General features: G+C 44.0%; 1 protein-coding gene across 1 annotated transcript in view; it reads left to right on the top strand.

Moving 5' to 3' along the window:
* Positions 1 to 26,991, top strand: part of GRIP2 (glutamate receptor interacting protein 2) — a 251,579-nt gene that overhangs the window by 174,386 nt on the left and 50,202 nt on the right. Inside the window, exons 2-7 of the mRNA XM_058845269.1 lie at positions 17,612 to 17,692; positions 20,865 to 21,000; positions 21,766 to 21,911; positions 24,718 to 24,804; positions 25,363 to 25,438; positions 26,045 to 26,190. Coding sequence (XP_058701252.1) covers positions 17,612 to 17,692; positions 20,865 to 21,000; positions 21,766 to 21,911; positions 24,718 to 24,804; positions 25,363 to 25,438; positions 26,045 to 26,190 — 672 coding nt within the window. The remainder of the gene's footprint in view (positions 1 to 17,611; positions 17,693 to 20,864; positions 21,001 to 21,765; positions 21,912 to 24,717; positions 24,805 to 25,362; positions 25,439 to 26,044; positions 26,191 to 26,991) is intronic.

The raw sequence follows: 26,991 nt of genomic DNA, 5'->3' as shown, positions 1-26,991 counted from the left end.
GATTTTGGAGACTATACCCACCTACCGTGGAGCAGGGTGTTAGCTCTTCTTGCATAAGACATGGCACTGTGGATTTACATTTGGTTTGCAGCCCACAGAATCTGAAGAGTCCTTGCTGTCACTTCAATAGTTTTTCCCCATCCTTCATTCATTAGATCGTTCCTGCCTGGGTCTGGTAGCTTGCATGCCCCTCTACCAAATTGTACATCTGTCTTTTCAAACATGTATGAGTAATTCTTAGTTCAAAATTTACTTCCCAGCCTGCTTCCAGCCCCTCATGCCTTGTGGCTGTCAGTAAACTTAATAGGATCAATCTCTCTGCAACCATCCAGGTAATTTAGTGAAAACCTGGAGCTGTACCAGGCTGGTGGAGGGTCCCCACAGAACTTCATTTAATACATCTTTGCCTCCTGATTGTGAACAACTGATGAATTTTCTCAGTGTGTGGTTTTCCAATCAGTTTTGCATACACTTCATAATCATCTGTATCCTGCTTCCCAAACATACTTACAAAAATAGCATGTGAAACAGTGTCAGAAGCGTTTCTAAAATTGAGAATAGCAACTTGTATTTTCTGTCTATCCAGAAATGTTGCTCTCATATGGAAAGCAATCGAGTGGGCATGACTTATTTGTGGTAGATCCAGGTTTGCAGTTAGTCCCCCTCACTTGGTGTTAACAGCTCACACACAGTCAGCTCCAGGAACTGAAAGAGAGGGTGATGGATTTGTCATTCTCTCGCCCCCACTCTGGTAGCATCTTGTTTTGGTTTGGTTTTTTAAGCTGAACATTGCATTTTATTCTTCAGCCTTGTGTTGTCTTACCCCTCCTCCTTAGGTTCATACGGGTGCCTCCTGATGGCTTTAGGACTTTGGTGACCAGGTCTCTAAAGTTTTTTTGACTAAACTTTTAAGTATAAATGAGCTGATCTGTGCAGTCAAAATTAATTCTTGCTCTTTTCTAGAGATGACCTATTCCACTAAAATTGCTCTTTTATAGAAGAAAACATCTTAAAGTAATATTCCCCAGCTTTTCATGGCCTATAGAAACAAATTTTTTTTTATTCAGTTTTTCTCCTCCAGTATGGAGGTTTCTGAGTTTTCCTCTCTAAAGCTTGTGCTCAAGCTCATCTTGTTACTACAGATTTGTTAAGAGAAGGATGTTTTTCAGTGCAAAGGCCAGGGAGGTTTGATACAAATGTTGGTCCATGGTGTCAGTTGAACAACTGTTGTAGAGGTTTTCTTTCCAGCGTTAAATATTGGAGTCCAGTTCCCAGCCCAGGCATTAACCTTCCTGCCACCCTGCTTATGAAAATCTCATTGCCAGTGGAAGAGGTTCACTCTGGCTTAGAGTGACCCACAGAAGAGCACTGAATTTCATGTGGTGGCTTTATGTCCAGGATAATTATTCTTTATAATGTTCTGTTTTATTAGTCCATGGAAGCCAAGGGTAACTGCACTGCAAAAATGTTTGCATATGTTAGGGCATGTAGGATTTGATTTCTTTTGCAAATGGACTGCTAAAATTGATTGTGTGCAGATGCCAGTGTTTACTACTTGTGATATTATCCACCTAAATCATGGATAGAAATCATGCAATTTTACCCAGAAGGTCAGAAAAAGGTGTTGGGCAACTTGGAGGGAAGGGCACCTCTGCTTTTGTGTCTAGGCATGTGTAGGTGTTGCAAATAAAAGAAACAATTAAATCTAACAAGTAATAATAATAAAGAAGTGCTGATGCAGAGCTGGAGAAGAAAAAGTAGAGCAAAAATAAATATTTATCAATGTTTATCAATTGACAATGGAATGCTACCAGGCATTTAAGGCTCTTTTCAGCTGTCGGTTCAGCTACTGCATAATTTTTAGCTTGTGAGTAATCCCATCAGGCTTGGCATGGTCTTAAGCCTTGATAGGATGGGGCCCCCAGGTCATTGTATGCCTGTCTATTCAAGGTGGCAGAATTTGGTTTCAAGACAAACGTGCTTGTGTGGGCGTTAGGAAATTCTGGGTCTGTGACAGTCTGACTGCCAGTCCGCCTCTGATTTTTTTTTCTTATAATATTATTATTATTCTGTTCATAACAAAAAAAAAAAATTAACTGGGCTTGATGTTCTTAGCTGCCAAGTTTATTAATCTGTGGATTTACAAATCAGTCTAGTAACTTGAAATGTGCAAAATCACACAGGATGAAGAATTTCTCTCCCTCCATTCCTAACAATTGCCACCCCCGATTTTTTTATTTCAATGGAAATAATTTTTTTTTCCTTTGACCGTGTGTTTTTGTTCAAGGATCTGATAATTACATGCTTGGAGATGATGGCTTTTCAAAAGCATCTTTCCCAGCAATTTTCAACTGGAGATGTGGATAAAAATATCTCCCCATTTTTTTATCAGAAATGTTTTCAGTAATGTGCAATTATGAGCTCTGCCTTCATTCAATTCACCCTGGAAGAATTTGCTTCACAGGGAAATTTGTTTCCTAGCTGCTGTAGATGCCAGCATAGTTGGCAGCTGCAGGTTTTGTGGGGAGGAGGGAAAAGAAAGGCCCAGAAATTAAAATTGCTGTGAAGTAAATTGATCTCAACACCTGGAAACCATGAAAAGATGGAATCTCATACTTTTTTGTTAAATCATTGTTAAACTGCTTTGCATGTCAGTCCCAAAATGGCCCTGTAAATTATTTAGTATAGTTGAGAGATGAAGAGATGATCCAGTTTGTCACTCCTCACAACTGATCTGTTTCTTGTTGTGCAGGTTCACATTAGCAAGGTGGAAGGTGTTGTGGTTTTCTTCCCAGCAGTACTCCAACTTCCATTCTCAATATATAATCAACACTTGTGTGTTTATTGTAATGAAGCTGTAAGTCAGGAACTGGCTCAGGTCTGGGGAGAGCAGCATTGGTGAGAAGGACTGTGGAGAGGTTTCAAAGAGCATAAACATGCTTTTGTCCTGGGAGGCAAGAACTTGTGCTGATAAGAGTGTGATCTGGCTCCCTGCTGCCAGGTGTGTGGATGAAAACAGGATTTGTTGCATTCTTCTGCTTCATTGCATCTTCCTCTTCCCCAAAGGAGGGATGTAGGTCCCTGATCTGGTGTGTGTTTCTGTTTTGGAGGTCATGTGCCAAGTTGTTTGCAGAGATGGAGTAAACTAACTTGTTTGAGACTCCAGATAATTCTTTCCTCCCAGCTTCTCCCTCCTCAGAACACTCTCACTACCTGGGGAGCCCAGAGGTCCAGCACCCTCAGCCCCTGCCCTGTGGGAGCTCTCACCTGAGGCTGAGGGTATGATGGCACAGCTCCAGAGGGTGTGATGGTTTTTCCAGCCAAATAGCCAAATTAAGCCATGGATCTACTCCTTGGTCTTTGAGCAACCGCGTGCATGGCCATACAAATGGTGGGGGTTAGAGACCTCCAGCAGTCCCCTTTGTTGTGCCACTAGCCCACATGATGGAGTTGTCCCAGCAATAATTCTGCTTCTCCATAAGATTTCAGTGGAGACCTTCTTTCCCCTTATAGGCATGATGGCTGATCCATACAGGGTCCTTACTGCAGTGAATCATTCACCCTGAAATGGGAGGGAAGCGGCCTGCTCCTGCCCCAGTGATTTATAGAGGATGACTTCTTTATGGAATGTGGTGCCATTTGGGTAGGATTAGACTGTTGGCATCAGATCAAGGTGTGTGTTTTGCTAAGGGTTTTTTCTGTTGGATAATGTAGTGCATTTCCCATACAACCCACTGTGTAAACAGATCTGTTCCTTCCTGCCATGAGACGCCGTGCTCCCAGAATGCCTCCAATCTGCAGCCCAGCAGCCCCCAGGAACAGCGGGATCTTGGGGCACCGTCTCTGCAGGTTCAGCCTCAGCTGACGCCCCCGCAGCAGTGGAGCCATGCCAGGGGCATTAGGGGGATGTGGATGTGAGTGGGAATGGACTACATGGAGTCCTGGGACAGAGCCACAGAGATAGGCCTGGAGTCAGTGGGCAGATGCTTAGGTATGTGCAGATCTGGATCAGACAGCCCAGGTGACTTGTAAACCTTGTATCTGAGGAGTGGGAATCAGAGCAAGGTTAGAAGAGCTCAGAGACAGAGGGTTCATCACTCATCACTTCCTGTTTTCCTTCAAACCCAGGTGTCTGTGATCCATTGCTCCCTTGCCTGTCCTTGCTGTGCAGCATGTGGCTCTTTTCCCTGCCATTCCCTGCTCCTTGCTGCTGTAGCCATGCCACAGGAGGTGACTGCTGCCATCAGGGTGGTGACAAACACCACCCAGCTCCAGGCTGGCTGTAGAGACAGTCGAGAGATAGGTGCTGTGATTTGAAACACCCCGTCCCCCTTGTATTTCAATTTATCCCAAATCTTCTCACTCAAGTGAGCTTGGCAGAGTGGCCCCATTGCTTAGAGGGGGAATAAGCATTCACCTTGCAGGAACTGGAAAACAAAATGTTTGGAAACTGTGGTGGAGGCGGGTGAGCAGAGCTCCACTGGCATTCCCTCCTTTCTAAAGGACCCTTTATAATTCAGCAGCTGACTCCAGCAGCATCATGAGCTATAATAGGCAATTAGCTCCTAGCAGATTTATGTGACACTGTGTTTTATAAGCAAACAGTCATGTGTGTTTAGTCATTGAATGGACCTGCTGTATCTGACGTTCACAGAGAAAATCTCTCCCCTCTCGCCTCCCTGAGCATACACTCAGCTCTCTTGCAGCAGTATGGACTCACAGGCATCCATACTTGTGCAAAACTGGATCTGCCATGCAGCAGCCAGAGGTAAACTTTTGGCAATATCTGCTCTTGTAGAATCCAGACTCCATCTGGAGGTTATAGAAGTGGGAATGGGAGGTACCTGGTGCAAGGATGTCCCCCCACAATCCTGAGGACCCTTTTTAGGTGAAGGGCAAGGTGGGCACTTGCACAGCACCCTGCCAAGGACTGGCATCAAAGTGGTTGCAGTGCTCCCCAGACTTCCCCAGACTTGCAAAGTAGTCAGGTTTAGTATTCATAGTTAATTTTAGATATACCTGTGCATGCTGCTCTTCCATTACACACTCGACAGAACCTGCTGGTTTTAATTTTTATTAGCACAAGTGCCTTGTTGAATCAAAATTAAGTGGGTATTTGGGAGCATAATGTGAAGCATTACATTTAATGGTCTATGTTCCTGCCTGGAGAAAGGCTGTCACATGCATCTTCTCTCTTCCCAAGACGCTGCGGTCTTTAGCTACACCTGAATTTTCCTGGATTCATTGCTACTTGCTGTCATCTGTAAGCTATAAAACTTCCAGCTGCAAGCTTTCCAGTGTATGTTGCATCTTTTCAGATGTATGGCCTTATTCTGGTGTAAACCTGCCTGGCCTGGGGTTGTGGTACATGGGGAGAGGGCAGGTTTGGGGTGCAGGTGGAGCCGTGCTGCTGGAGCTGCTCAGCCCAGTCCCAGGAGAGCTCCTGTGCCTCTCCCCTTCTCATGCAGCTTCCCTTCCCTTGTTCAAACGGGAGCAGGTTTCTGCCTGGGACAACGCAAAACTGACTTTTCTCTCAGTCCTAGGCATGAGTCTGCCAGTCCCTCTGGTGTTTGTGATGGTCGGGAGAGCTCAGACTCCCACCAAGTTGCAAGGGCTGTTTTAATCGGTGTTCCCATTTCCCAACCTGAGGCTCCTTCTGGGCAACACCTTGTTCCTGGCTAACCCTTTGATTGCCGTGGTTTTGGGTTTCAAAAAAGGCCAAGGGAAAATTAACCCCCAGAACTATGGGGCTTGAATTCTTCACAGAGCAGGATTTCCATGTGAAAATCTCAGGGTTGTCTCAGCTTGGAAGCACTCACAAGAAGCATCTCTGTAAGACTTTCAGAGGGTCACAGAGCACAGCTGTAGCATTTTGTTCTGAATTTCACCAGGAGTTTCCATGTCTTTTGTGAATTCTTGTGCTGGCTGAAGTTGAGACTGGGTTCTCCACCTGATTAGTGCACCTGTGTGATATAAAGCAACTGGAAACCAGCACAGCAGTTTGCATTAAGGCAGCCATGGAAAACAGCTGGAATAACATGAATAACTCTGCTGGAGCAGGGTCGCGTCCGTCTTTCATACTGAACAGATGTTTGCTTTCATCAAAGTGGTGCTGTGCTGATCTTTGACATCAGCCTGTTTGGAGGCTGGGGTGTTGGCAAAGTCTGAAGCCAAGTCATGGCTTAATGGGAAGCAAGAAGTGGGCAAACACAGGAGCTGAGCTTGTTGGAAGCAAGATTCAATGGGCAATTCAGGCAAATTTTTAACAGCTGGTTTGATGAGATCAGGCTGCACCAGTTCCAACATCAAATAACTTGGAGCTTTGGAGCTTTCATATTTCATCTTGTTGTCCTGTTAAATCTGATACTCCCTGACTCTTTGGTTTCTCTCCTTCTCCCTCGTTCCTTTCATTTTAAGTGAGGCTCTTGCTTAAACTTTCTTTAGTCTTTTAGCTATAAGCTTCTTCCATCTCTCACACAGCTCCTGTGAATCCTCCGGACACCATCTAGGATAAAAGCAGCCCAGACATGTACATGGGCCATTGCATAAGAGATGGTTTGTGTGTCAGTCTGAAATCTACATATGTTTAGATCAGTCATGAAGTGGGAACATCTGTATGTATTCATATATAATGGCTTTTACCAGATGAATGAATAATCCAACTCCCACGATTTGGTATTTACTTTTTTTGAAACACTGCTACTTAGCTGAACACTGAAGGAGAATCACATTTATGGGAATTAAGTCTTAGTAAGGTTTAGCAGAGCTTCGTGGATAAGCTGGAAACAAGTCTAAACGGGGTGCCAGAAATCTTTCTTTTAAAATAGTTAATGCTGTCTGGAACTTCTTCCTTATTTTTTTGACTCCCACTGGCTTTTAAGCAGTTTGCATCAAAATGCAGTGCAAATCTGGGATAAAGCACCTGATTTGCCTCCTACTGCATTGAATGCCTTCCTCTGTGATGTCACCTTCCTGCAGCACCAGCTGTCTTTGCAGTGTTAAAATAGGTTCCCAAACCTTGGGGGCTGCACTGTGAGCTGGGGGCTCCAGCTAGGGCACTACCACATTGCTGGCAAACCTGGCTATGAGATGCCTTGGTGCACTGCCCCGTGGGATGATGCAAAAATCTGTTGGAGATAAGTTTTACCTAAATCTGTTTGCTCTCTTCACACCTTGACCCCTGGCTCATGCTTTTATTAAACGTTACAGCACTGAAATGCGTCACTTCTGTTGCTGGTTTTGCCGGTGGTTTGGTTTTTGTTTTGTTTTTTTTCTGCTGTTTTTGTTTTCCTGTGGTTTGCAAGGATTTTCTTATTGCTGTTGGCACTGAGATTGATGCATACCACGCATGGACCTGTATCAATCTCAGCCACCTCTTGAACTGGCACTGTAAATCTCCCAGATTTGATCCTTCATTTAATTTGCTGTGCTTTTCCCCTGAGTCAGAGCAGATTTGTAATTGGGAGCAGAGAGAGGGTGCTAACCTGGACATGTGGTAGGGTGACTTTCCTTGAAAAAGCCCTCCTGGGCTCCCCTTGCCCACTCCTTGTTGCATCTTGCTGGGACAAGTGTTGCTTATGTCAGACTGATGAGATCAGCAGGGAAGCAGGGCATGATTTGCTGTACGAAGGGACTTTTCCCAACTCATCTAAGGAGCTGTGTTTTCTAAAAGGTTTCCTTAAGCTTGGTTTACCTCTCCTCAGTTGGTCTCCACATGAACTGCTGTAAGTTTAGAGGTGCTAAAAATTCGCATGTGCTCTTTGGGGCACATAATTTTCTTTTGTAACAAGGACTCTCTTTAAAGTACTATAGAACTAAAACAAAAAAAGGCATTACAACTGTAGCTAAGTCCCTCTTTGTAAAGGATTACAAGGCCGAATGTTGGCACAATGTCTTTCTGCCACCACCTCTTCCCTCTCTGGTGAATCCAGTGGTTTTTCATTTGCTTTGTCTACTGCCTGTCACAAGAGATGTGCTCTTGACAATTTACCTGCTGAACTGGGAAAAGTTACCTGTCTGTAGCAAAGCCCAGAATTAAAAACTGTTGTCTCAAGCCCCTGATTCAAAAACTCAAGGATATCAAATGATATTTTTTATTACTCCTGCGTCTATTTCAGAACTCATGGTCTATTTTTTTACTTCCTATCCAGGTGTATATTGGGAAGTGGGTATTCCAGTTTTCCTCTGTTTGAAATTAAACATCTTTTCACCAGAAAAAGGTAGCTCAGGGAACCCTGTCAATCATTACTTTTTGTCTCTGCTGCAGCAATATTGATGTATCCTTCTGCTTCATTTGAGGTAGGATCTCAAGCTTTGAGCTGGTCAAAGCTGCAGAAAAGACTTATTATGGGCAAAAATTACCCTTTCACTGAACTGTGATATTTTGTTTCAGCCAATTTAATCTCAAATGGCACCTTCACCTGTTTTGTTCTGGGTTTTTTGGTAAGACTGGGTTGTGACTGAGCCATTCAACATCTAGTCTCACTCTCTCATAATACAGGTCAAAGAGTAAGTTTCTGTGAACTGTCCTCCAAATTGCCTAAGGGGTGCCAAATGCTTCTGAGAAAGATGTCCATCCATTATGACAAGACATTCTGTAACTCAATGTCCAGGTGGTTAATTCTTTACATTCAGTGGAAGGAGAGGACATGCATGTATATGTTCCAACATCTAGGATGCATCTATAGCTTTCCTTTTCAGATTCTGGCTCTCTACCCCTGCACTGAAGAGTTCTGTGCTCTCCTGCCAGGCTCATACACCAGACCAGATTGCCTTCTCCCCTCTATTCAGTCATGAATACACATAATACAAAGTGCTACCTTGTACTTCTTAAACTCCTTTGCTCCCTGGCAAGTTAACAGCCTCTTGATTTAACAGCTCTTTTGTAAGATCGTGGAGGATGAAAGACAACAAGTACTGTTTTTAAAGCAGTCACAATAGGGATCAAAAGGGACTTTGTAAAAAGCAAAATAGGTGCAAGAATTTACTATCACTATCACTATCACTGCAGCAAATTGATCTCCATTTCAAAAGATGGAAGTCCTGACTTCTCCCTGTTCTGTCACCCCCAAACTGTTGATTTGTGCTTCATGTTCCCACCCAAGCTGTCCATGAGGGTGCCCAGTTCTTGGCACTGCCAATGGCTCTTGAGTCTTGTCTCCCCATCTCCTCCCTGGACCTCTGTGAATCCAACCCAGGCATTAGGTAAGACAGTAAAAACCCCAATAAAACATCAAGATGAAACATCTTTTAATATGGACATTGATAATGGTTTTGGCTTCAACTATTAATATATCAAAAATAAAATCTTTTGCCTGCTAGGGTGTAGCTTTTTGACAAGCTGCCTTAGTTGGAAGGCAGCTTGGAGCCAAACCCTATGCAGTGAAAACATTCATGATGGTTTTCATTAAAACAAAGCTCGTTTTCCTTCCTTGACTAACTCCAGGGTTTTTAAGCAAGTAAGTAATAGTGTCCTCTAGACTTAGGTGGCACCAGTGATTTGAGTGCTAAAGTCTGATAAACTGACAGTACTTAATTTCATTTGGTTGAAAAACCACAACAGAGATGTCTTTTTTTATTTGATTTTACTCCACAGTCACTTACCATGGCATTTGGTGTTTGAAAGAAGGTAAGTCCTCAGGGTTTGGATTCAGCAGGCTCCATTTCTTATCCACCTCCATATTTAAGCGTTTGTAAGCTTACATGGAGTTAATAGGGAGAATTGATTCCCTTGCCAGCTAGGATTTACTGCTGCCTGCTGCTTAGATTAGTAAATCCAGTTGTATCTAGCGAGGCATTCTTCCTTGGGAATGATGTTAGACTTTATTGGTCATTTCTCACCATATTACAATTGCTAACTTGGATAACTTTCATGAAAGATCAGTCTGAAAATGTATCTTATTTCTTCTAAATTTTTCCTATTGAAAGTTAGTTTCTTCAGATAACACAATCAGTATATCAGCAATATTTCATCTTTCTGGCTTAGTGTTGGACTCTCCCCAGTACACTCTATGCTGCTTAATAAGAGAAATTGCCAGATTGACTGGAAAATGTAACTTTAATAACATCATTTCAGGCACTAGAACCATCGAGAAATAATAATCTTATGGAGTTGGTTTCTGCACTATTCTTGTCTTTTGTGCATGAAATTACTGTGAATGCTCTGTGTGAGTCTGTGTGTGCAAACAACCTGCAAGGGGGTGAGGCACTGCAGGGGTTCCTCTGCCACTGGGTCATCCACAAATACAAACTGATGAAGCTGTCTGAAAATGCCTGGGAGGATGAGAAGGATCGCAGGAAGGGAAGTCTCTCTCTATTTCTCTCTTTCTATTTTTTAACACTAGAAATGCAAATCTTGCTGGGGACTGCTTAAGAAAAGTGAACTGGGGAGGGCTCAGAGAGTGAAGAGGGATCTTCTTGGTGTGGATGTTGTTAGAGGATTGGTTGGAAGAGATGGATAAAAGTGAAGATTCTTGGGTTTTGTTTGGGAAAAGCTATTTTTGCTGAAGATCCAGCCTCTGAAATCCCTCAAGCAGCTGTTAATAAGCCTAACTTAATGCACAAAATCATATCCTCACCGGAGTCAGGAGAGAGTCATCCCTGATACTTTTAAATGAAAGATACAAAATCACAGGCTACTTCAGAAGAACAACATAAGCTCCTCTGTGAACAGAAGACCAAAGGAGTGCTTAATTTCCAGCAGTTCTGCATCTGCTATCCCCTGATCTCCCCCCTACAACACAGAAGAAAATGAGTGGTGAAGTTGGTCTAGAGATGCTTTGCACAACAGCTCTTTGCTTTTCTGAGAGCAATAACTTGAATCTTTTCTACTCAAAACACATTTTTATTTAAAATTACAAGATTATAAGCCTCTTTCAGGGTGCACCCTCTCTCTCCCCTCCAAGTTGATGGACATTGGCCCCTGGATTCCAGAGGTGCAGAGGACAGTCGATGAACAGCATGGGAATTTAATTTTCATACGAAACCAGGAGAAACAAAAAAAGGAGATGAGTTTAACAAAAAAATTTAGTCACTTTTTCAAGTATTTTTTCTTCCATCTCTCAGTGCAGCTTGAGTGGAAATTAAGAACTGCTTCCAGGTCCTCTATTATAGAGTCCCTTGGATGTGCTGATTCGATAAAGTGGCTCTGTGTTGGCTTCCAAAGCAATAATGGGAGCAAACAATGCGTTGTAGCAAGGGCTGTGGTATATAAAAGACATGAGTGTAATGGCAGGTTGATTGTAGATTCTTAAATTGTGGGTTTTTTTCCTTTCTTCCCTTTTATGTGTATGTTTTTATTTTTTTGCTGGAATGTAATGTATTTAATGAAAGCATGAGGGCTACCAGATGTTGGCACTGCAAGCTGAGTCCAGCATTCATTCTTATCAGATGGGACTTGGATCAGTCCTTCAGAGGTGTTTAATATCCTGTGAAAGTTGATGTGAGTTAAACCTTACCAGAGCCCAGATTTTCTGCAGAGCCAACTTAAACGGGTTTTCTTCACACAAAACTTGTTTACTAAATGCAGAAACTCTTCCCACATCTTCATGCAAAACGGGAATCTTCCATCACTGTTATCTGCTGCAGTCTTGCAGGGGGTAAGGAATTCGCTCTTGTATCCCTTGGAAGCCAACCTGTTTGGAAACAGAGACATATTCTGGCTTATATCTTGGTCCCATAAAGGCCACTGCTCTGCAAATGATTATCTGCAGCATTTCAGTTGAAAATGATTGCTTGAAACAAATTGTTCCTTTAAAAGTAATTTTGGTTTTTTATTAAAAAGAAAAAAAAAAACAAACCAGAAGAACAAAGCATGGAGTTTCTGTTAAAAAACAGGTTATTGTGTTTTCCTATAACTGATTCCAGTGAATACAGCAGCAGGTGTTAGAAAATTGAACATGCCTGAGAAGGGTTGGTAGAAGAAAAGGAGAGACGTGGAGGGTGTGGGGAGATGAATTTCATGCTGTGTATATTGAGGAGAAGAAATTAAGAAGTACAACTTCCTCTTGGAATACCCTCAAAGTTTGGGCAGGTTCTTACTGGCTCAGAAGCGAGGAGCAGCAATGACACAAGTGGATGGAAGAGCTGCCACAACAGCCTCTGGTGGAACAAGAAGCTTTTGATGGATCACGTTCCCAGGCTGGGATTGGGAACACAGCATCATTGCAGTAGGGCTGGCACAGGTTCTGGCAGCAGATTGATAACAACTTTGCCCCCAGAATTATCTGGGAAAATGGGATAAAGCTCAGTTGTTTTTGGGGCAAGAGCCTTGTTTCCAGCAAGGGTGGTTCCTGTACAGCATGGTTGTTTTTCTGGGCTCTTCATTCAGAAATTTGTGATGAGAGAAGTTAAGAGGAAACTTCCCCAACTTCTCATTTGTCTCTGAGTGTCTCCTGAGTATGAGCTAGGAGGGGATTTGTTGCCAGTAAAGGGATAAAAAGAGGCTCTTCTTCTTCACAAAAAAAACCCTCTGTGATTTTTACCAGCTTTGTTGATACATGTATTTATGAAATTAGGGAGGAGCTGCTTCCTAAATAACTTGGTCTGTTCCAGCCTGAACTCACTGGTTAAGGGGAATTTTTTTAATCTTCCTGGTGCAAAGGAAGGGAAAAGCATTTCAAAGCGCTGCTTGATTTTGGATTAGTGCTGTGGGAAAGTCACATGGAAGATGCCCTGGGCTGAGGGAAGGGGTAGAGCTGTGGTGGGCACTGGGTTTTTCACTGGCATTCTCCCAAAAGCCCACCCCACCTTCTGGAGAATAAACAGTGAGAAAACAGTGGGACCTTTCAGGGTTGGGTTGGGGTTTTTTGTTTTCTTTCTGGATGCAGCAAGTTAAAATCATTGTGATGAAAATGAAATTGTGGTGCAGAATCCTAAAGAAAAAAAGTGACTTTCTGTTTTCTTGTTTTAAGCGCAGGAGCATGGACTATCTTGTCTAAGGATTTAGTGTGTTTGTTGCTATATGCTTGGATTAGGTTTATGTAGGGCAGGATTATGCTTTAGCTCAACTTTTTCAGTATTCCAGGAAAAGCAGTCTAGAGATCACTGATAGATGTGTTTCATCTGTTTCCTGGGGTTCTATTTATTAATGAAGTTTAACGATACAGAGCCAAAACACTGTATTTCTAGAGAGGGGAAAAGAACTGAGCAGCTGTACTGGTTATCGTGAACTCATATACAGGTTTTCCAAGGGCCTGAGGAGCTGTGGATTTAGATGGGCAGAAGAAAATTCAAGCCACCTGCTGAGGAAGGCTTGGGGAAGGTGGGATCCTTCTTGCAAACAACCCCTTGTCTGAAGCAGACACGTGGGAGGAGCTCTTGCTCTGCAGTGAACTTTGTAATGAAGTAGTTTCAGGAAATCATGCAGTCTGTTTGTAACCAGCTTTTTCTTTTTCCTGTCCTGGGCTCCCTGGATCTACTTGTCTCTCCTGTTAAAGGCTAAGTGCTTTGAAGATGGGAGGCCACTGCTGTGCTGCTCTTGTGCAGAGCTGACAGTGACACTGCTGTTCCCAGCCTGCTGTGGTGGTGCTGGAATAACCCAAACTGCCCTCGGGGAGTTGTGCTGGAGGGGCAGATGGGTACAGCCTTGCAATCAGGTCCAAATCCATCACTGGTGCATGAGATGCCCCTGGGTGTGCTGCCATGTGGAGTGCCAGCCTGGAAGAGTGGGAAGGATTGTGTTACTGTCCTCTGATGGTGGTCCAGCCCCTGGCCAGGCTGTAGTGGAGGCTGTGTCATGTGGGATCTGAAAACCAATTTGGGATTCAGAATGGGTGTACATGGATATATCACTTTTCCCCTCCCCTCCTTCTGGTAATAGATCAACTTTTTAAAGGTGATGAGATGCCTAGAGATGCAGCTAGATGATCATAGTCTGTTTTTGAAGTACATGTCTGCATCTTCAGGCACTCAGAGATCTTTAAAGTCCCAGGCATTGGAGGTTTGCTCCCAGAGCCACAGTTTGAATCATCACTAGCTGCCTGACCCACGCTTGTGTACCCCTGGCTGCTCTATGCCTGACTACAGATAAATGCCTCCCTTGACTTACAGAAATAACTCTCCTCAAAATTGATCAAATTGCAATTAGTTTTAGTCATTTGGATTTCTGCTTCCAGCCTCATGCTTTTATTCCAGCAAAAAAAATTCCGGCTTGCCTTAGTATGAACAGCTTTTGGTTCTTAATGCTGGTTGGTATTCATTTCTCTAAACAAGGAATGCAATTACCCTGTAGCAAAATAACTGTCTCCAACTGTCTTTTTTCCATTAAACAAATGGGAGGTTTTACCTCTTGGTCTTCCCACAAGATTAATGCACTTTCTCTGCAGGAACTGTCTTAAAGTGATCCAGGAATCTGAACAACTTGCAGACAGCAGCCTAATTGTCACAGAATCTGATTTAGCCAATGTTCATTTTCATTAAGAGGTGATCTCTGCTAATAGCAGAGACTAATAGCTCTTCAAAATGAAAAAAAAACCCAAACCTTCCTTTTTCCCTCCACAGTCAGGGATAATGAACTCCTAAATCAGTGCTTTTTCCAAGGAAGCCCTTTTCCCCCCATTTTAACAGAGTTTGGTTTGGCAGCTAACTGATGTCAGGAGATCCTGTTGCCTGTGCTTGCAGGGGTAGTGGAGTCTTCCCATCCTTCCTTTATTCTTGCCCCCCAGTGAAAGAATGGAGATTTTTCTTGCTCCTTTACCTTTCAGTTTGTTTCTGAAGGAATGAGATGGGGATTGTCTCTTATTTACTGTTGCTGTACAGGGTATACTGTACACTGACTGTATCATTGTTCTGCACTGCTTCTGCACAGGAGGAGAGTTCAAAGCTCTGTGTGAAGGTGTAGGACTCGGAAGTTCTTCTCTCTCTGGTGATATGCAAAGAGTAAGGCACGTAAATAATAAAACCTATTGTCAAAGGATTACAGGAACTTCGTATGTTGCCACAGATTCCCATGGGATCAATATAGGGAAAGTGTTGCAATCTCAGTTTTATTGAGAGTCTTATGTACTTGGTGAGCTTTTCTGAAAGGTCTAGAGCCAGCATTACCATCGCTGCTTGAAAACCATCAATTGTACAATCTTTTTTTTGGAAGATTTCTGGCCCTCTCAGTGTGAGAGATAAAGCTTGATAATTCAACTCTAATAGCTCCAGCACGGATTGCTTGCAAAAAAGACCTGCACAGTATTAAAAAAGAGAGTTATTTCCCCAGTTTTAGGGAGAAGAGAGGTTCATGTATTTTTAGTGTTTGGGTTTGTGCTGCAATTTTGGCTGGCTGAGCAATCAGGCTGGGTACCTGCCTCTCTTCCAAACTGGTGCTGCGCTAGGCAGAGGAAATAACTGAGAGCACAAAAGGGAGTTTCTTTTTAAAAAGGCCAAAAGTGTAACTCCTTGCACAAACAAACAGAAAAGTTTGTAAAAAGTTTTTTATTACCAGCTTGAGTGGCAGAGCAGGAAATCAGCTGCAAATGAACAAAGAGCCACACACGCGGCAGGGATGCTCCTGCGAGCAAAGTTCCCATTTCAGCAGGTGGAGTGTGGCGGCCTCCTTTCCTGTTCAAACATTTTAGCCAGATAACGAGGGGAAAAACCCAAATATTTTTCACATAATCAACTGAGTTTGGAAGGGGGGAGCAATAGGAGAAGAGGAGCTGTGGTGCTGATGATTTGCTGGCTGACATGGCTGTCAGGAGCAGTGGGACAGGGCAGGCCCTATAGCTCAGGTCACTGCTCTTGGCCACTTGGCTGCTGCTGGAAGCTGTTGTTAATGCACAGGCAACCTGGTTTCTTGCTCTAAGGGAAGCCAAGGCATGACTGCCAGCAGCTGTTGGGATAGGGAGGGTAACCAGTAGCAAATTGGGGTTTCCTATCAACACTGATGGGGAAATGGAGCGCAGAAGGGTGCTGGTGACTGACTGCTCCGGGGCGGTGTGTTTATGTGAAACAGATGGTTCTGTGCTGCAGTTTGCCAGCAGATTATGGAGCTGGCTTTGAACCATCTTGAGTGGTTTCCCAGGAAGGCAGGGATCCCATCCACAGCAGACTGCCGTGAGCACGTTACCTGGGGGCAGAGCTGGCAGCAGTGCACTCGTGTGGAAGGCAGCTGCATGCTGGGCTGCTCCGTGCCGTCCGCAGTGCCCCGTGGCACCAAAGGCACGCTGAGGCTCCAGGGCCAGCGAGAAGCTCCAGCCCTGCGTGGCCCAGGGTACGTTGCAGGTGCCTTTTGCACATTTACCTCCAGTGTTGAAAAAGGAACCTTGTGGTGGGTTTTCTGAGCTTTAGGGCTCCTCTTCCAATGTGCTGCTGCATTTGGGAAAGAAATAAAGGGTGGTTGTAGCTGTTGGGAACGTGGGCAAGGAGCAGTTGGATCACCATTGTCCTGCTGCTTCCCTGAGAATTGCCACCTTCCCTTATACTCCCAAACCATCCCTGTTATCTGACTCTGCAGTTCTGCCAGGCATGAGGTGACAGAGAGAAGGTAAACCAAGATATTAGGAAAAACCTCCTGGTGAGAGAGACTAAGATTTACACCATCTTTTTTTCTGTTTATGGGGAAAGCGGGCTGCCAGCAGACTGAACATTGGGATTAAGTCTTCTCTGTACAGACCCTTGTCTTGAATGGGGCTGAACTAAAATTTTTGTTCACTTTGTATGGAGAGGCACAAAAACTTCTTTGTAACTTAAATGTAACTTACTTAAGAGCTGTGGACAGGAATAAATGGATAAAGTTTTCAGTAACCTATATTTATACTGTCATGTACAACTTCTAAACCTTCACAGCTACTGAAAAATTCAAGAATGTGGTCACTGAGAATGGGAGTTATTTGGTACTACATGGTTACTGGAAATTATTGATTGGAAAAGCGCCAGCTTTTTATAAAATGCCATAAAAATAGACATTTCAGATGGATGGAAATGAGATCTGTAGAAGCATGCTGCCTTCTCTGCAGACAAGCTTTGTGCTAACTCTGTAGCAGTTTTCCAATAGGACAATGCAAAGGTATTTAGATGCTTTAAATTTCAGCTTATGCTGGACAGTGTATTTACAGTGTATAATGCTATTCTCTCTTCACTCTGACTTTTTTTTTCTTTTAATCATTTAAAATAAGGTGATCTCTCTATTGTACAGAGGCTGGAACAGCAGCAGGAAAATGTGGCTGAAATAATGGGATCTATAAGAATAGGCAATTTCACTCAAGTATAGTGATTTAGTGCCCTGTTAGTGTCCTGATGTATAACTGCATTTCCAAAGACAGTAAGTTTCTTCACCAGCATAATGACAGGCTTGAAACTTGTGAGACTAATACCCCAGCTTTCTCCATCCTCAGCTGTTCCACTTAATTACAGGAGTAAGGGAATTTTGTTCTCTCCTAGCAGATTAGCTCCAAGAAGAATAAATCAGATAATGTTACTGCCTTCCTTTTTCCCACTCTACAGGGTGAGAGCCCACATGGTGCAGTGCAAAGCTGGGGCTGGTAATGTTTTTTCTTGCCGGCAGTCTGTGACACAGAAGTGATTCCAATTTTGGTGTCACCAGGACTATTTCTTAAAGTGGTTTGGTTCAGTTGTTTGTGGCTTTTGGTACTAATTTCAGCTTCTGTGTTTGCTTTGCTCACAGATGATGGCCCTTACTCAAAGGGGAGCAAGGACTCTGGTGGGATGGACGCAGCCCTGGTCTCCAGGAGGCAAAGCATCCCAGGTAAAGGTGGGGATCAGCTCCTGCTCCAAAACATTGGGGCATCCATTACACTTTACCTGGATATCCCCAAAAATGGGTAAAACCCCTCAAAACACTAATTTTGGTGCATCTATCAGCAAGGCTTTTGCTGGAGGGCAGAAATGGATGGTGATAACTGGTCTCAGTGAATGGTGTATTACTGGTACAATCCTTGTCTTGTGTGGGCCTGTTGACAGTAGTTACAAGGAGCTGGGAAAGGACTTATTCCCGTGCTGGACTGACACTCTCAAAGGAAAAAAACAGCAGCAAAGGAGAGAGGGAAGAAACACTGCTGTAGCTGAGCTCATCAGGCAGGGAGGGAGACTGGCAATGTCTGGCAAGCTTTGAATTTCCCACATCTGACTAAGTTTGTTTTGCTATTTAGTCAGTCACAGCACATTTTTGTGTGAGATAAACCTTCCCATGCAGAAACACCCCAGGGGCTGAAGAGGAAGTGAAGTGGTAGTTCATTTTCCTCTGTTGGTCCTGGACTTCACGTGCCAGCAGCATTCCAGCAGTCCTGGACGGGCTGCCTTGGACAACTCATCTCCTTCCTAGGAAAGCCAGGGGCTTCATTTTGACTTCTGGCTGCTAATGACCCAGTCACAGGGTTGATTTAGTGTGTTCTAGGTAATGGGGAGGAAGTGAGGCCCTTCTGCTATAGCTTCGTCATTCAGCACCTGCTCCAAAGGATATTGTGCTTGCCATTACCACTGTAGAGCAGCCCTGATGGGAGAGGCTCACAAGAGCCAGTGCATCCAACAACCCCAGCTCAAGGCATCTCAGTGGGGAAGGAAAAATTAATGTGTACTCTCCCTGCCCTGGGATGCAAAATCCAGTCATATATGCCAGTAGAAGAAATCCAAGACTGCTCATATATGGTGCCTAAAGACTATGTCTTGAAGGGCCAGATCCTCCTTAACCAGCTCAGTTTACACTATGTGGGGCTGTGACAGTGGCAGTAGGTTTGTAGAGGCGTGGGTCAGAATTCCTTATCGCTGACCTTGATCAGTTGATCTCAGGGACTTGCCTTTCTTGGAGCAGTGATTTCTCTTTGAACCCATAACAATGGGTAATTGCACTCTGGGACTTCTCATTTTAAACACTTATCAAGGATCAAAATTAAACCCCATTGAAAAGCTAATAATCTCCCCTTGTGGCACCATCTGTGTTGATCAGTCGTGTCTGTAGCTGAGAGGAAATTTGCAGGATGGTGCCGGATGTTCTTTCCAGCACGGTGGAGAGTCTCCCCAAGTTTCTGGCAGTCTCAGGGCTCCCAGGTTGGTGAATTGAAAATTAACTTACTGCAGCTGGCAAGGGATCAAAACTGAGTTTAAAGAGCAGAAGTATTATGGACCTGACATTTTTACAAGGAGCTTCCAGTGCCACATTAAACGGGTGCCCAGCAGTGCCTAAGCGCCTGCCAGACTGGAGTTAGATTGCAAAGAGGTTCCCTACTTGCATTAATCAAGTGCACAGATTATTCTTGGAAGTGCTTTACAAAACAGGTAGTGCGTGGCAGGACTCTAAGTGAGGTGCAATTTCTGGTGTCCTGGTGGCTTTGAACAGGAGCAAAGTGCTGGTGATGAGGCACCACAGTGCCAAATGACCCCGTGTTTTGGATGGATGGAGGAGGCCCTGCACCAGCGTGGATCTTCTGTGTCAATATGCTGTTTAAGGGGCACTGCCTTGCTCTGGAAGTCAGTGTGCAAGAGGTCTTAAATGTTCCCTCTTCAAACAGAACATATTAAAGCCTGGTAAGGTTTGCTGTGCAAACAACATCTGGGCCATTTTCAGCATGGTTTTTTGTCCACATCTGTGGGGCTGCTACTGTGTGCTACCAGTGCCCATCACCACCTTCTCCTCACGGCCTTGGAGAAAGGCACCTTGTGTGAGGGTGACTGGCTTCCTCCTGTAAAAGCATGGAAGATTTCAGTGCACTGACATAGTGGAGGTGGATGGATAATGCTATAGACAAATTGTGTAGAAGCTTCTGAGAGGAGGCTCTGACAAGGTGTGGATGTCATCCTATTTGCCCTGGGGCTAGTTCCCCTTTGAGGGGTGTGAGGTCTGTTGTGTGCAGTATTGCAGAGCTGCCTTTTGCCAAGTCTTTGAAGCTCTTGGTCTTTTCCTTAGGCCAGGACTGACTCTCCTGCTTATTTACTGCCCTTTCCATGCCAAATCCAAAAGCTGGAATAATTTAGGGGCCCTGTTTTTTGTAAAACTCAGACGTGATCTGTGATGAGATCAAAACTGACACCAGGTAGGGCTTATGTGTAGGTGCTGGACAGCTAGGAGTGTTGTCTTGGACTAGAAAAGGTAAAATGTGCACTGTCTGCAGCACCCAGAGAAGCAGTACTGGTGCAGCAGGTGTGGGGTGAGCATCCCCTAGACCTGGACCTGTGTTTGATGGCAGGCAGTGCATGTGGAACAGGTCATGGTGTCAAAGTGACTCGTGTCTTCGATTCCAGCTGTAGATGAGGTGGTAGAAGGGAGTTTGACTTGGACTAGGTACAGGTGGGTGAACAAACAGCTGTGAATGAATGAAGGTTGTGCCTCCCCCTCCACCCCCTGATGATGGCAGGATCCCACCCCTCTCTACACTGTTCTGTATCTCCCAACTATGTTGATGCCTCATGATAGTTTTTTTTATCACTGTATTTTAAGGTCCATTCTGTTTGGTCCATCCAGGCAGCTACTGCAGGTCTACATCTCCTGAACCTGGTTGCAGGAGCATCCTTCTCCTGTGTAACTGTGACTCCTTGACAGCTCTGTTAATGCCCTCCCCACTCTGTATCAAACACAGTTCCTGAGGTGGTCCCCCTGGACTATTGCTGAGCTCCCATCACCCTGGTTTTGAATTTTTCTACTGCCTCCAGCACATTGAAACACAATGTTTTTACTCTCTCATAAGCCCTTACTACTCTGCCTTGTCTTCATTGGTCCTGCCTGCCAGACCTGCATGCAAACATTGCTGTGGGTCTACCAGGACACACTTCTATTTTACAACTTCAAATAAACAGAGGCTTTTTCTTCATGCTAGTTGTTCAAATCATCCCAAGTCTATTTTCCCACCACCTGTAGGAAAAGGATGTCTTTGGGATTGAGAGAAATGTGACTTCCACTGAGTTTGTCTTTATTCCTGATCTTTCAGAGGAATTCAGAGGGGTCACAATTGTGGAGCTGATTAAGAAAGAAGGAAGCACCCTTGGTTTAACCATTTCAGGTGGCACAGACAAAGATGGAAAGCCAAGAGTCTCCAATCTGAGGCCAGGAGGACTGGCTGCAAGGTGAGAAATGGAAATGGGGTGTAGAGAGCACAGCAGGAATGGAGAGGAATAGTTCCTTGTTCCAGCTACTGAATGGAGTTATAATTAAAGAAGTTGGCACCCGAGACCCTTTTTTCAAGTGCCCCAGAATGCAAAGTTGTTGCTTCAGGAAGTAGAACATCTTCTATTTTCAGTTATTTCCTATGCTCTGTGCAATTATGCTCTGAAATTTTGTGTAGGGATATTTGGGATTCTGTGAAATTAGGCAGCCTTGTCAGGAGAGCTGCATGGTACAATACATCTTGATCAAGCTAAGTGGTTTAATATTGTATCTGTTCTGAATACTGAGTGTATAAGTAGCATTATTGGCTCAGAAAAAAAATGGGCAAAGAAAGGCTCCAAGAAACAGGAAAAAGGAAAGAGTAATTGAACAATTTTGCAGAAAACAGGCAAAAGGAAAGTTGTTTTCTCCTTCCCTGCTGGATTTTTTTCAGACAGCTCTTGGTGTGCTTTTCTTTGACTGATTGCTCTACATGAATGGGAACTGAGCAACAGCAGAGAGGTTGTGAACATGTACACCGTGATTGTTGCTGTATGCACAGATCTGAACATTTGCCACCAGGAAAGATAGATGGCTTCCATTTTAGCACTTCCCTCTGATAGCAGACACATGTAATCAGACAGCAGACATCAGTCCAGCATTGCTGGTTTGTTTAGAAAGTCCTACACTTACCAGCCAGCTGGAGACTTTGTGCTACCACTGCTTTTAATTTTATTTCTTTGCAGGAGTGACCAGCTGAACGTGGGGGATTACATCAAGTCGGTGAATGGCATTAACCTGACCAAGCTGCGGCACGACGAGATCATCAGCCTGCTGAAGAACGTGGGCGAGAGGGTGGTGCTGGAAGTCGAGTACGAGCTCCCACCGGCCGGTGGGTGCCTCTTGGACTCTCATCTTGGCTCTTTTCATCCTGGAGTGCAGATGGACTTGCTAGCGCAGAGCTGCTGTGGCCAAGCAGTGTCCAGGGGCATTTTGCTGTTGCCTTCATCTGCTCGCGCGGGCGGTGGAGGCTGCCGAGCTGTGTGCGGTTGGAGCAGAGCACTTTTTCCAGCACAGTGGGTGCCTGCTCATGCACACTGGCAGGGGATGGCTGATTAGGTCTGTCTTGCCTTGGAGTGACTTGACAACACAGGCCAATCTGCCTCCTAATGCTGCTTCTGCTTCTTTTTTTCCCTTTTGGAGTGTGGCTACGGGGGATTTAATTCAGTCTTAAACATGTATTACCAGATGCCCTTTTCTGAACTGTGGCAAGTGCTGTTAGTCCTCAGGATTCTTTGAAGTGTTACATGTTTTTAGAAGGGAAACTGAAGCTATCATCTTTCCAGCTGAGGGATGCTGGCAGAGGATGGCAAACCCAACTAACAGGGCTTGTGTCCTGTCATGGGAGACTATATGCTCTTGCCCCCATTTGTTTTGATAATTGATATTTCTGGTTAAAACAAATTCCTCGATACAGTTTCTCATCACAGTCTTTCCATTGTGAATACAATCTCCCCAGTTATTACTCATTCATTTACCCAGATCAATCAGATGATGATTGGGCAGAAGAAATAGAACAACTAAAAATAAAATGCCAGGAAAAACAAAACTAATGAAATCTAACATTTCGCCCCAGATAGGAAGATATTTTACACTTCAGAGCTTTGCTGTAGCTGCTGCTTTTAGATGAAAAATATTGAATATAGAAATGATTGTGTAAAGCCCAAAAGAGTAAAATCTAATCTGGAATGGATGAATCTGTATCCATCATTCCCCTCTCTTCTGCTGTAAATGTTAGTGGACTTTTGCATACACCTTTGGTAAAGCCAGCAGTGGCTCAAGTCTTGCATGATCTCATGGAAGACTTGTTCTTATGCTCCCTAGAGATGACCACTTTTAACCTTTCTCCATGGTATTCCTTATTCTCTGTGATATTCCTTTTCAGGAATCTGATAAACTGTATTTACCAGCCAAGGAGTGGTGCCAGCTCAATCAATAGCAGCAATGTGAGATGTCCTCAGCTTTAAATGAGCAGGAAGAGCACACTGAGATAGTGACTTCTCTCCAGGGAGATTATTTGGGCTGTTTATGAATGATCCAAACAAAGAAGCACTGCAAAATACAGGGAATTGTCAATTATTTCCTGATTCCAATTCATTGTGGGCTTTTATCTGCTGTGAGGGTTTGTTATTGCTGTGTATGCTCACCCCTCTCTCTCTGTCTTTCCATGAGCAAAGAGCAGAAAAACTGTGCAATTCAATAGCTTGTGCTTATGGGTTTGACTTTTTCTCCCCACTTCGTAATTTCCTGCTTTGAAAGAGATCTTGCAAGTCCAAGTCTAGTTTTCAGGCTACTGTGTCATATCATCTCTTTCATAAATAAACCAAACCCTGTGTTAGCACTGGCTTAGGTTTCCCAGCTCCCACTGATCTTATGAGAGGCTGTTGCAGCCCTTCATACTTCAATGCTTAGGGCAGAAATTGGATGGATTCTGAGCTCATTTGTGGGTACTTTATACCCTTTCCTTGGTATTTGTGTATCACCCCTTGGCTGGGAGCCTTCCCCTGCCCTGAGCACTCCCTTCTGGAGTATTTCTAGGCTGTGTCCCTCTTAGCTCTGCACAGCAGCAGGAGCAAAGTGGGGATGGTGTTTGGAGATTTATTTGGCCTCACTGTAGCTGGTCCCCAGGGCTGTCTGCCTGCAGGCATACAATGCCTCCATGGTATGTCTTTTGGGTTAGCCTAAGGGCTGGGCTAAGCCTAATTTGGCTGCAGGTTGCAAGCCCTCAGAGTGCTTGGCAGTAAGGATGAGTGTGGTCAGTGAGGACAGGGCAGAGATTTGCTTCAGAATTCCTCTCCTGAGTGAAGAGAAATGGCAGAATGGATTTGTCTAGGACAGCCTTCCTCTCCAAGTCAAGTTCCTGGTCTTTTATTTTCTGATTATCCTTGTGGCCGTTTGTGGCACTTGGTTTGAAAATTAGGAATTTTCAGAGTGGACAAGGCTGAAATGCCATGTGTGGTTCTGGGTGGAGAAGACTGGAAAATTGTCTCATATTCACTGCAGTAGTGCAATAAATCATTAAATAATAGGGGACATCAAGAAATGAAAACAATTTCCTTCCTTTTCTCTTTACTTTGTACATTTTGTATTTTGTACAAATAGTACTGTGTATTTAACATAAAAATACTGAATTGCCCCCAGGATCAGTTTAAAGGATTCACTTAATCTTTTTTAAAATCCAAAATATGAGAGGTAAGGGAAAAAACCCAACTTTATGCGTTGAGGATTTGGGATTTTCATTTTCTTTAAGGTCAGCTGGTGACTTGATTCCTTATGCTGCTGCTGTTTTTTTAATAAGTTTCTATCTGTGGCGGAAGCTTTTGAGAAAAGCTGAATGCATTAAAGCCAGTTGATAAACGAGATGGTTTTACTTGAATGTCAGGGTATTAACCAAGACAAATTTAAGGGGAGATGCACAACACTGAGCTGGTGAAATCATCCTAAAACCTGATGGTAGGCTCTGATAAAGGTTCACGTGTCTGGGTTGGGCTCTTTTTGCTTCCAAGCAGGGAAAATTAAATATGGGTTTTGGGCTGGACTTTAATTTCAGTGTTGTTTGGATGAATTTTGATACTGTTTTGCACTGTGGTTGGAAAAGGTTTATCAGGGGTAACTGAGTCTTTCTCTCTTACTTTCAGTGCCAGAAAGCAGTGCTGGCATTATTCCCAAGACCATTGAAGTGTCCCTCTACAAGGAAGGCAACAGCTTTGGCTTTGTGCTGAGAGGTTAGTTGTCGCCCTGAAAATTAAAAGCCTTCTGATAATGTTTGCATAGTTTTAGTTACTTTCCCATGAAAGTTCTATAAACATAAGTTGTTTATAACATTCCTTCTAAGAAAGGTCTTTTGATGGATGTTTTGCATGACCAGTGTGCTTGGGAAGGTGGTAACTTGATTATCCAATCCCTGGTCATTGATGAGAATCTATAAATACTGGAGTCAGAGAATAAAGGTTCAGCTTTTCCTGTTCTGACACTGAGAGGCGTTTGTGTGAATCCTTTCATGTCCTTTAGTGGCAGTTAGTAGCTTCTCCAGTGAAAAGCAGAAGTAGAGGTGGAAAGCGGGAAAAGTAAGAAGGTGAATGACAAAAACCTCAGCTAAGCAGTGTAAGCATGTCCTGGAGAGGATCCCCTGCTGCCTCTCAGGACTGCCGGCTGCCTAATCTAGGGCAGTCATTTTCCTGGCAGGCTGTGTCAGCTGTTATGTGATAAATGTCTTTTTCCCAGCGCTCTCACTCAGACTTTCAAACCTCGGGTGACTTACGGCTTTCCTGGTTTGATTACAGGGGGAGCCCATGAAGACTGGCACAAGTCCAGGCCACTGGTGCTCACCTACGTGAGGCCGGGCGGCCCTGCAGACAGGTACTGCTCGTGTCCCACCCTCACATCTGCCTTCACGGGACAGGCCAGCAGCCGTCCCTGCACTCCTGAGGGTGTCCCCTGCCTGTGCTCCTCCTGGTGCCTCTCTGGGGCTCCTCGTGCTGGTGGTGTGGATGCCAGTGGTGCCGTGGCACCTGTGCTGCCTGGGGAGGTGGACACGGTGCTCCCAGCACAGATGTCGTAGCTAAAGGCAGAAACTGCCTCGCCCCTTCATTAGCCCTGTGCAGCTGAATCGCTGGTGCTGTGCTGAAAAGCAGGAGCCAGTCTATCTACTCTCATGCTGGTAATTTAATATGATGGGCCTGGTACTATAAATAACCCAGACTATTGTCCCAAGGAGTGTTCTTCCATCCTACAGGATGAGAGTAATTGACTTGCTAATATGTGTGTGTATATACACACACACACACGCATGCATGGTGTGTACACACACAAATTATATATGCTCATATATTTACATATGGATAATATAGATATACAGCAAATACATATGTATAACTATAGATATTTATATATTTATATAGAGATTATTTGTCAAAATATAAATATATATACATAAAGAAGAGAATTGCCTTTGGTTTCTTACAGGGAAGGGTCCTTGAAAATTGGGGACAGGCTGCTGAGTGTGGATGGGATTCCTCTGCACAGCATGACCCACGCTGATGCCCTCAACATCCTGCGGCAGTGCAGCCAGGAGGCACTTTTCCAGATCGAGTATGATGTGACCATCATGGGTAAGGACAAGATGGTTGTGATGGCATTTTTCTCTCTGACTGCCTGGAAAGTATGTGAACTAGAGACAGTAGCTGGGATACTCAGTTTCAGTGGAAAAATCGCTGAGCAATGTGCTGCCAGCATGGATGTAAGGGGTAAAGTTCAAAGCTGGCTTCGTTAAATGCATTTGAAATGCCCTTGTGCAGTGATGTGTCTTGATAGGAATGATGAGTGGCTCTACAGGAGAGGGCAAAAGGGGGTTTTCTAATGTAGGCAGAGAGGGTACAGGAGAAGTCAGAGCTAAAGTGGGCTGGAGTGCTCTGCCAATACTGCAAATAGCACTATTAAATGTGCACAGAGGAGTGAGCTGCATGCAGACAGAGACTTGCTGTGGCTTTGGTTCTGAATTTTGACCCTGCTTAATTCTGGAGCTATTCCTTTTCTTAGAAATGTTACTTCAGATCTGCTTCTGAAATAAATGAGGGGTGATCAAATGCTTGACCCCAAATAAGACAGAATTTACTGGAGGGCAGAGGATGAGTATTTCTAAAAAACATTTTACACAGTTTGAGGGTTTGGTGGTGGTTGTTGTTTTTTGGTTTTTTGTTGATTTTTTTTTTTCATTTGATTTTTAGTTTCAAGCCCTGGGAAAGGGTTTATTATTAGCTACTGTAAAGTTGTTTTGAGCTGGCTTTGTGACACACAGCTGTTACTACAGGGAGCGTTGTTAATGAGTTTAAGGTTACCACAGAATTTGAAGCTCTGTTCGTTCTGGAAGATTGTTGAACTGTGTGGTAGATTGTGATATTTCATATACATCT

The sequence above is a fragment of the Poecile atricapillus genome, chromosome 9, assembly GCF_030490865.1.
Source record: "Poecile atricapillus isolate bPoeAtr1 chromosome 9, bPoeAtr1.hap1, whole genome shotgun sequence".
In the NCBI taxonomy this organism is placed as follows: Eukaryota; Metazoa; Chordata; class Aves; order Passeriformes; family Paridae; genus Poecile; species Poecile atricapillus.
Note: the sequence above shows the minus strand (reverse complement) of the source record. Positions and strands in the feature narration are given on the sequence as shown.